Genomic DNA, 11,153 nt, shown 5'->3' with positions numbered 1-11,153 from the left:
ATGTTTGCCAAATGCATAGCCCAATTTGCCAAACCCACTGCATTCAATGGGTCTCGCCAATTGAGTCCAATTGGTCTGTCCAACTGCACTGAGTAGATCCATGGGAACATTCGCATATTTCACAAAGAAAGCAAACACAATATTCTGTTCATAATAACAACTATGAGCAGCTTAACCTGTTAAACAATTTACATCATCTGCAGTGTCGCTGCAAACAAAATTATTTAAAATAACTGCACTCAAATGGCAAGGGTCACTGACCCCAGCATGAGAGTAGGATATGAATGGTGTATATATGTAAGCAGGAGCAGAAGCTTGTTTGCTGGGTGTATGATAGTGATCTCGCGTATATGCTACTGTGCAACTGTATATTGTTCTTATAGATGTGTGCTTGCCTGTACTTCATTTCCATCAGGCATGTATATTGTAAGATTCCACATGCCTAGTAAACATGCAAATCTTCAGTTAGTCTTCCTTTTGTCCCAATTGGCATGTCCAATTGGACCCATTGTATGCAATGGGTGTGGCCCTTTGGATCCCATTGGAATATCCTTTGGACCAATTGGATCCAATTGTGTGCAGTTGGTCTCACACATTGGCTGCAATGGGTTAAGTGTCCGAAAACACAATTGGTTCCAGTTGGGAAACCAAATGGTTCCAATTGGAAATTTTCAATTGGTTCCAATGGTATTCTTGGCTGGGTTTGAGAATTTAGAAACATATAATAAATAAAATTTTTCGATTGCTTCATGTCAGTGAGAGCATGCATGATATTGCAGGCAGTATGCTGCTTACATCGAGCATACTCTGAATACTATCTACAAAATTCTTATTTTTAAAGTTTTTTTCCAAATAAAATTTGCACTGCCACATGAAAAAGCTGCTATTTCTGACTTTTTTTGATTCTAAAACTAGTCATTCATGCTCATTATTGCTCATGAAGCGTTATCAGTACACGTAACGTGACATGTGCACAGTGTTCCCTGCATGCACACTAGAGGGTTTATTGGGTAAACGCATCTTGCAAAATACAGTGCAGTACGTACCTCATTCCGTTTTTCAGGAATCCTCGAGCAATGCTCATTTAGAAAATATGTTAAAAACATTTGGTTGGTATATGCATATGAAATCCTGCACGACACGTGTGCTTTATCGTGTACACATATTTTATATTCCATACTTCAAAGACCCATGGTATGAAACATTACACGAGGTAAGCTGAATTCTCGATAATTCAAGCTGAAAAGAACCCCCATAGGGTTTCTCTTATACACATGTTGTAACAGCTAGTCCAAGGTCCGGTTCGAATGAACCATGACTTGCGAGTTGCGCAGAATGTTGAGCGATATTTACACCTTTCAAAGAAGAAAAAGGGGTACAACTGGCCGTAAAATGGAACGCAAAGATATTGGAGTCTTGGAATTGTTTACGGAGCGACTGAACAGTTTCAACGCGGAAAACGCGACCATGTACCAGAATGATGCGCAACGTGTAACGGTGTCAAACGAATTTGCACATTGAAAAGCACGCTTTGCTGCGAGTGGGATAAGTCTGGGCCGTTGTTTGGCTGACTGTTGTCTTTTAAGCTCATGGTGCAATACGCATAAATGAGTTCGCTTCCATTGAACTCGCTGATACGTTTTTATACCAATGATGGTGTTCAAATTCGTGCCCGCGGCGCCGTCTGCAAATATACTAGCAGACGACAAATCCCAGCCAGCCACGATTTCGTAGTAGTTTCGTACAAGCTATTCAGAATGTTCCTACGATCTTTAAATATACTTCGGAAAACTAATTTTAATTTGTGCTACTGATGTGTTCAGCAACAAGGAAGTAACTAGCCTTGACGCAGCTCAGCTCAAGTGGAGTAGCAAATCCTCTTCCTCAGCTCCACAGGTCCTAGGTCCTAGCGTCATCGATGTCAGTCAATTGCGACGGCGGACGCCGGCCAGTCATGCTCGGAAAGTTTGCTTGTAGCTGTTTATTGTCCAACCGCTAACAATGGCTAAAGAAGCGTTCGGCACGAGCTTCAAAGCGCCAGTTACTTCTAGAGCTTACGATGCAATACAGAACGTTGACGTCGATAGCCTAGCCGCGCTGCCGGAATGGGAACTGCGGCCGTTGCTTCCCTGCCTCGTTCGCATGGCGTTGTGTTCGCCACTGGATCAGCGTAAAGAATGGGCCCAGAAAAAGAAAACAGTGCTGAAGATACTCTCCGGCATTGAACTTGTCAATTCGCTTGTAGCGCTGCTTTCAATTGATTTTCATGCCCTTGAGCTGGATGTCAAGAAAGAACAACAACTTCGGTAATAACAGTACCACGCGCTTTCTCCTAGCAGTTGTCATGTAAATGCTTTTCCATCTTATTTTCTTTCAGGTTGAAGCTTGGAGGTCACTCCGGGGATAGCATATTGATATCTTCACTTCAGAACTCCTTGGCGCTAGAGTTTGAGAGGAGTGACGCGGCTAGAAAGCTACGACTGGTGCTTAGTGAGCTTTTGGCTTTCATCGCACAGGTGAACACTGCTAAATCATTTTATGTCAGATAGTTTTAGGCTGTTTCTAATGATGCTTTTTGCGATACTCGACCTCTGTGAGAGATGTTGCGTTTACATTTCGACATTGTCCTTCGCAGTCTGTTGGGATTGGCCAAAAAAAAAAAAAAAGTTTTATGAAATCAGAAATTTGTTATAAGCAGCCAGATAGCAAGCTTTGGAGGGTTGAAAAAAATCTTTTGCTTGAAAATCATCTGTATTCAATAAGTTACCTATTTTCATAATTTACCTTGTGAAATACTCCACGATACTTTGTTTCTTGCTTATAAAATTGGTCAAAATTTTATTGCGCTTGATAGCATCTTTCGCTTGATAGCATCTTTCGCTCTCCATATGTACACATTTATGTTTTTTTTATTATTAGCGTGACTGTCCATGACAAATACACAGATTTAAGGTCTATTCACACTTGTGAGTCACGAAGGGTGAGCGACTGGCTGTCGCATGCGACCAGAGAGCCACGCAGCATGATCAATGTTCACACTTGCAAATGCGACCTGCAGGTCACTTTCCACATCTTGTCTTTCTTGACATTCACTCCAGCTGAGCTTTTCATTGGTTACCAGTTTGCAACTAGCAGTCGCAAAGCTGGAAAATCAAGCAGTGGTCGGTTGGCCAGTGACTGTTGCTTTTTGGCTAAAATGGTTGCACAGTCTCTGTGCAAGTGTGAACGGGTCTTTAGTGTTGTTGCTATTCATTGCCATTCATGCACGCAATCAATCATCATTAGCCAGTCCCACAAGCGTGATGACAATTTCGAAGCTTGTTACATTCGTAACGTCCAAAGATTTGCCAAGGGTAGGGATTATTTACCCTTGCTTTTGCCAACGACCATCGTTTCATGTGGGTGTCTAGTATGTGTTTCAGGAATTCACTTGTCAGCTTGGCAGTTTGTAAAATGGTGTGCCTGGAGTACGTCACATTTTATTCATTATTAGGCAGGGACAAAGGCCCTTGCAGTAACTTCGATTTATATGCTCGTTTGCTCCAGCCAGGGCCATATTATTCTATCAAATTTTCAGAACTTGCTACTTTGTTTCAGACACACTTGATTATGTCAGCTTTCTCCTGTTATCTGCCTTTAAGGCACACACACACTTGCAAGCTTCAAAGAGCAAGTGAATAGTTTTAATTTTCATCCAAAGAGTGGGTTCATAGTGTCAACCTTCATATTGGCAAACGCAACCTGCTAGTCACATTCTCGAATGGTTGCATTGCAAACAAGAGTTGTACATCTTGACTATTACCAGCAAAAAGGAGCCTGACGTAGAACAGCTTTCTATTCACTTCAGAGGTGCAGCTGTTTGGTTACTTGTTTGTGTTCTGGGGTCAAAAGTTTGGAGATCGAGTAGGTCCAGTTTATCACATCCTCCTCTACTTGGAAGTGTATTGAATGAACCTTGTGGTTATTGCTTTTTCTTCACATTACATGACCTGCCCATATAGTAAATTTTTGTCTGCATGTTTTTTCTTGCAATGATGAGCTAAACATTAGCTTATATGGTTCACCACATGCCTATGACTGCTGGATTTTTTATGAAATATTTTCTCTCATGCCGGTCTGGTATCAACACCTGAATGATGGTTCTCTTGTCAAATTTTAAACTGTGATATAATCACTGCTTCATTGTTTTAATTCGCTCATTGCTAAAGCCAACTTGCTTCAAGAACCAGAATGACAACGAATGAAGAAGTAGCAATTGCGCTGCAGATTTTTCACATCTCAAGCAGCCTGCATTAAACCTTCAGTTCAGAGCCATCTTTTGGATGTGGATGCCAAAACAGCATGAGCAAATAAATTTGGTATAGAATTTGATATAAAGTGGTTACAGATGGAAACCATGTAGTGATCCATGTGTATTAATTCTTCACACAACATTACAAAGAACAACACACAAGCAAAATTTGGTGTCTACATTTCTTTTATGTTCTTGGCTTTTTTTATTTATTTATTTCCAATACCTCAAAGACCCAGGAGTTGGGTTTTACATGAGGGTAGGTTTGACACAATTATCGCCATTAACAGAAAAATTGTTCAATGGCAGTTTTGAAATGGCTTGGGCTAGAATGGACGGTGTCAGCGGGAAGATCGTTCCAGTCGATGGCAGTCTTTACAAAAAATGATTTGAAGTGTGTTGTTGTTCGGACATGTGGCGGATAAACGGCCAAAGTGTGGCTAATGCAACTGGATGTCCGATGGATCAGCATGATGACTGCTGTGTTAGGTGATAAGGCATGATAAAATTTATGAAATAAACAGAGTTTAGATATTTTACAGCGTGCTTGCAAGCTTGGGAGACTGGCATTAGCTTTTAGATTAGTGACACTAGTATTGCGAGAATAGTCAGACGATAAATCTAGCTGTGCAGTTTTGGGTTTATTCATTGGTAGATGTCAGGTTTTGAAGATGCGATTCCCACAATGCGCAGACGTACTTCAATCTGGGCCTTACAAGAGTTACATAAGTTAGATGTTTTACGGAAGAAGGTGCCTGAGCTAGTTAACGTCGAAGGAAGCCCAAGTGCGCGGTTAGCATCATTAGTAATGGATGTAATGTGTGAATGCCATGCAAGATCACTGGAAATTGTGACACCTAAAAATTTCAAAGAAGCTACCGAGGAGATAGTAGTACCGTTTAGTAAGTAGTTGCACAAACAATAATGCTGGTGTCTGTGGAATGTAATTAGGGCTGTTTTGTTAACATTAAGGGTCATTAACCAATTTTGACACCATTCCTCGACTTTTGTCAGATCGGCCTGAAGAGCCAAATTATCAGTAGGGTTATGTATGGGAAGGTAATTTAACAGTCGCCGGCAAAAAGGGTGGACGTTGGAAGAAATGCAGCTGGGTAGGTCATCAATATATATAAGGAAAAGAAGAGGACCAAGTACGGTACCTTGGGGTACACCAGAGAGAACAGGGGTGAAGCTGGAAGAGTAATTGTTAGCGAGAACAAAATGGTTAGCGGTTAGTAAGGAAATCTTCGATCCAATTGAATACAGATGCATTTAAGTTAGTTCTTGACAGTTTTAGTAATAGTTGCTTGTGGGAAACCTTAGCAAACGCTTTTTAGAAATCTAAGAAGAGTGCATCAGTAGGAATATTAAGGTCTAAGTTGGAACTAATGTCATTTAGAAACTATGCTAGTTGAGTGTCACATGAAAGGCCTTTCTGAAAACTGTGCTGATTGGGATGGAAAAATTTGATGGATGTTAGGAAGTTGACGACATGAGAGTAAATAATGTGTTCCATGATTTTTGAACACATGCTTGTGTTTTTGAAAACACGCTTGTTACGGCAGCCGCTTTTCAATGGAGGCAAAAAGCAAGGCGTTCATGTACTGTGTAATGTCAGTGCAAGTTAAAAAACCCCATGCGGTCAAAATTTCTGAGCCTTCCACTGCAGTGACCCTCATAGTGTTGTTGCTTTGGGACGTTAAACCCTATAAGCCAAATCTTTTTCTACATCCCTTTTTTAACCTCTTCCCAAATGTTGCTCAACATGTGGCATGACCTTGCATGTTGCATGCTTGCCCAGGAACCATGGACACCACGATGGCACACCACACGCATCTTTTATAGCGTTGGTCAAAAGATTTTAGTTATGCTTCTTGTCTCCAACATGGGAGTTATTTTATCGATGGCAGTGCAAGCTGTGTATAGGCGGTTCGTCTCTTTCCTGTAGGAGGATGCAGTGTTAACCATTGCTATAATTTTGTGAGTTTCTATTATGAGGATCAGAATTGCAGGGTATGAAAAGCATCAGTAACATCAGGGGGCGAATTTAAGTGTGGATGGCAGTCCATCTTCCCCCAAGTGAGAAATTCTATATAGAAGATCATGTTGAATCCAATTTTTTGACAAAAAAAGTTATGAAAATACATGATTCAAATGCTCCGCCATCCCTTACTGCCCTTTCCTGGGCCAAGTCCATAAATCTGTCCCTGATCGATATAGGTATATTACTTCACGGTAGCACTTTTTTGACAAATCACTGTGGTGCTTTTTAAGCAGTAACACACTTGTTAATTTTAGAGGAAGAACTCTTCTGTTGTCATGTTGCATTACTTTGTGTTACAGATCTTGGCTCTTATTGGGTTAGCATGTTGTGTTTGCAGTCCTGTGTAGTGCTTCTATTGGCTCCCCTGTCTCACATTGCTAGGTCAAGGAGAACAGAAGTGAACCCGGCACAAAAACGTCGGACCTTTTTGACAATGATGTCTACTTGGACGAGGTGGCAGACGTCATGTGTATTGCCCACGCAGGTAAAGAGTTGGTACTGTTTCTTGACAGCCCTATTAGCATGTGACTCAGTAATGGATGTTCTCATAAACTATTTTTGCTATAATACTGAAACTTAAACTAATATGTGCTCCTGTAATGCTGTGTGCATAATCTTCCACAAGCATGCTTGCAGTTGTTCTCGTTTCTGCGGAAGTGGCACTCTAGTGAAAGGTGCACTGGCTGATGTTTCAGAGCTTCCGGGAATCCTGCACATTCAGGACATTGCAGAGACGCTCATTCACCTCAGGAATGGCCCAGACCTCTTGTGCCGACTCATTGCCAATGCTCCTGACAGCTTTGCAGAGGGTGAGCCACACCCATGCGGTGAACATGCTCGAGCTCAAAATCAACCATTGCCTTTTCCCAGTATTCTTTTTTTTATGCCGAGAAGAGGGAATAGCACTTCAAGCAGCAGGTGCTGGCTGGTGAATGTGGCAGGCAGCGAGACATAATTAGACTTTTTCACAAGGCTGCTCTGCGCATGCGTGCCTGTCCCCTTGCTGAAAACGAACCACTAGCCCCAGCTACATATGCGCAGTTCTCGGCCTCCGCGATCGGTGAAGCTGGAGCTGATCTCGGGGGCCATGCGCAGTTCATATTCGTGGCAGGCGTATGCAACAGATGGTGGTAGCTGTCAAGAACACGCTTTGCCATTTCACAGGCGGCTGCATCTCCTAAGGACGTTTTCAACCAGCAGCAGAAGAATTTTCAACCACTCCCAGAGGGCACCACATTTTGTGAAAAAGGCGGATTGATAAAGTCTAAATGCAAAATAAAAAAATTAAATAGGTATATTATGATTTTATAATTGCAAGCAGCTTGTACTATGAAAAAAAAAAAAAAAAGAATGCTTAAAAAGCTCAAACCCACCGCAGTGGTGCTGTGGTTGGGGCACTTGAGTGCTGTACCCAAGTATGCGGGATTGAATCCCGAGCTGTGGCGGCTGCTTTTCGATGCAGGTGAAAGGCAAGGTCTTTGTGTGCTGTGCGATGTCACTGCAAGTTAAGGAACCCCAGGTGGTCGAAATATCCGGAGCCATTCACTGTGGTGTCTCTCATAGACTGTTGCTTTGGAATATTAAACCCATATTAATAACCCCATAATTATTATTAACCCCATAAACCAAACCCACTAAAGAGCTCATTTAAAGGATGCCAACAGTCTCCTTATATCACATTTAATGAAAAAGGACGCAGCAACAATGAAATTGTAAGGTCGCAGAGGAAGAGTGTGGAGAAAATAGCAAAATAGCGAGTCTGGAAAGATCTTTCAGGTCATCATTAAGACTCGTGCTCATTTAAGTACTGCTTCATTTATCAAGCATGCATATCTGATGCTTTCTTTAATGCTCTTGTTTTGAGTTCATTTGCCTTAGGTTCTCTGCTCATTAAATGTTGCAGGCATGTAATGTTTGTTTTTTTATTTTTTTGTTAGAGCACTTTCGGTTTCATATATTTTTTTGTTTCTTAGCATTGCAGCCATCAGTACTGGGGATTTGAGTATAATTGAGAAGCTATACTATAGTGAAGAAGCTCTCTGGATAAGTAGCGTTCATAAGGCTGGAAAGCGGTGCTGACTTGGTGGTATATACACAATGGAGTAGACACTACATGTACGCTTTCTTTCACTTCTTCCTTTGTATCTCTTAAATTTTGTGCTGCTCCACCATTTTAAATTTGTACCAGCCTGCGTAAGCTTCTGTATAGCTAAGTGATATACCCAAAAAGTACTTTCTATTATTGCTAATATTGTTAAGGTCAGTGACAAAGGCCCTATCATTCACAATATGCTTAATGTCATGGTGAATGGTTTGTATCTCCTTTAATTTCGAATCAAATTATGTGCCTTACAATTATTCAGGCTGAAGCAAAGTGGGGCTCTCATTGGTGGTAGGTGTAGTAAAGACGAAGTGTGTTTGCGTGCGCAGAACGGGGAAAAGAAATAATTCAGAACGGCTGTAGAGCAGTCGATTGCTGCATACTGTCTGATTGCGATGCAGCAGCAGGCATATAGAGGGTTGTTTTGAAGCCATTAATCTCGGGCAGATAACGGTTAGTCAAGGATAATTGACTTTAGTCACAGTAGGACTGCACTGGGCAGCTGTTGCTAGCTACATTGACCTGCCCAAATTTATTTGATCAGGGTAATGTTCCACTGAGCAGTCGGACAAGATCCGCATTCAGCCTTCTTGGCTCCATTGAGGGGGAAGGGAGTCTTCAGAGCCCCTTTCAACTTTTTTTGGAAATATAGCATTTTTGAAATCTGCAGCCCACATTCTACTATCTATGAAGTTTCTCATTTATTGTTTTGAATATTGGCTATAATTATTCCTGCTAATATTTATTCCTCATCTCTGTACATTTTCCCTCATTTTCTCAGAACACACGTTTTTCCTATTTGCAAGTTTACATGAAAGATATTTCTACATCTAGAGCTGATGAAGCATTAATTTTTGTCTGAACATGATGATCTAAACATGCAATGCGAGGTGGATGAGAAACACTGCGAAAGTGTACACTTGTTTTTGTTTTGGAAAGTAAAAAATGCGGACTTTATTTTGTTTCGTAGCAGACCGTACTGGTGAAAGTTATACTATAGAAAGTTAAATAATTTTACCTGGTTTTTGTAGGAAGCGATGCATATGACTTGCTGTACAATTTATTGGCTGTTTCCTGTGCCACTCGATTATTTTTGTTGGTGCTATTTGCGTGTGATTTTAATTACATCTCTGAAGAAAGGTGAGATTACACATTTCGAGTGCAGTATTGGCTGAATGAAGCCACTGTGGCACGGTATGTGGTGGTTGGAACTGCAGTGTGTGTTCTTTTTAAGTTTAAAGGAACAATCTGCTGCTGGAGACGAATATGAAGGCATCGGCATATTCTCATAGATCTTACTACTTGGCAGCAGTATCGAGGGGAGAACTTTAAACAAGAATTTATATTTTAAATTGATTAGGAAAGTCAGGCTTTAGCAGATGGTGGCGCTGTACTGTGTCCTTTTGTTGCTACTAGTATATCATCTGTTCGGAGTGCCTGAAGTGAATATACTACATATTATGATTGTGCCGCAGCGTCATACAGAGAGGTATTTGTGTTCATATAATTTTAAGGCAGCCTGCTTTTTTCTCTTTCAGTAATTTACAGCTACTTCTGCTGTTTAATCTTTCTTCAATTGTTTTTAAAATGTGTTGTTTAAAACAGAAAACTGCACTACAGATGACGCTGCCGTACTTGTAGCAGCGCTGCTTTAAGCCAGAACGGTTTTTCGTATCTGTGGTAGGTTTTACCGAGTTTATTTTGTTTAGGTATTAATTTCATTCTATGTCAACATATTTTGGTGCTCTCAGTTATAGCTTTAACGAAAGTCTGTGCCTCTTACCGTAAAAACCTGCATAAAATACATACGAGGTTTTTTTCCCGGTTTTAGCATGTCAGATTTCTGCCTCGTATAAGAATTTCAGCCTAAATTCGCTGTTCAGGTCTCATTAATTAATCAGCACAATTAGCATCAGACTTCCGGTTAGTGGAAGCGCTATCTGGCGATGGTGTTGGCTGGCTGTTTCGATGGTTTTGGTTTCACTACGCTGACGCTACGATCATCGCGACCACGGTGCCCGCGACCTGCACGCTGCCAGAAGCAGGCCGAGCACACCTCACACGATGTTCATACGGCTTGGTTAAAATGGGGCTTGATATGGCCGGTAGTCACCTAAACTATGGCATCTTACCCTTAAAGGTGGAGATTAAGTGCACCCACAATTTTCTTTTCCTCTAGTGTGCCTTGCCCTGATCTCCAATGGTGACAAACAGGATGAAGACACACCTGGTGGCTGTGTGCGTATGCAGGCCTTACATTTGCTGTGCAGCATGAATCCACCACAGGCACTGGTGGTTCGGGCAAAAGCGGTGAGCCTTCCTTCTTTTATGTGGGAGTTTGTCTGACAATTAAAACTTAGCTGCACATATGAAAGTATTATTTTTTTCTTTTTCTAAGCAGGTGAGATGTCAATTGTTGCTTCATAAATTTATTACATTTACCTATGCAGATCAAGAATGTCATCAAAAGCAATATGCAGTTAAAGAAAGGTTTCTGGAACTGGCTACTAAAGGTCTTGCGAAATGGCAGTCTTGTCAGATACGAACATATCTTTATGTAGACATGTGCAGTTGCTATGCAGAAATGAAGGTTCAATTCAGGATTTAAAAAAAATGTTGGCGGGGCACTCACACAATGTCACACCAGTTTCGGCATGAGCTGCCTGTGTGTAAAGGGATTTTTACGAGAGAATGTGTTTGGCCCACATGAGCAACCA

At 41.3% G+C, this 11,153-nt stretch overlaps 1 protein-coding gene across 1 annotated transcript in view; it reads left to right on the top strand.

Annotated features, from left to right (window-relative positions):
• The first annotated feature begins 1,897 nt into the window (after window positions 1-1,897).
• IntS2 (integrator complex subunit 2) overlaps window positions 1,898-11,153 on the top strand; it is an 80,581-nt gene continuing 71,325 nt past the window's right edge. Inside the window, exons 1-5 of the mRNA XM_084598048.1 lie at window positions 1,898-2,306; window positions 2,378-2,516; window positions 6,717-6,819; window positions 7,031-7,144; window positions 10,616-10,746. Coding sequence (XP_084454174.1) covers window positions 2,002-2,306; window positions 2,378-2,516; window positions 6,717-6,819; window positions 7,031-7,144; window positions 10,616-10,746 — 792 coding nt within the window. The 5' untranslated portion in view covers window positions 1,898-2,001. The remainder of the gene's footprint in view (window positions 2,307-2,377; window positions 2,517-6,716; window positions 6,820-7,030; window positions 7,145-10,615; window positions 10,747-11,153) is intronic.

This window comes from Amblyomma maculatum, chromosome 3 (assembly GCF_055883805.1).
Source record: "Amblyomma maculatum isolate TAMU_Amacu chromosome 3, ASM5588380v1, whole genome shotgun sequence".
NCBI lineage: Eukaryota > Metazoa > Arthropoda > Arachnida > Ixodida > Ixodidae > Amblyomma > Amblyomma maculatum.
The sequence above is the reverse complement of the archived record's forward strand: the minus strand, read 5'-3'. Positions and strand labels throughout refer to the sequence as shown.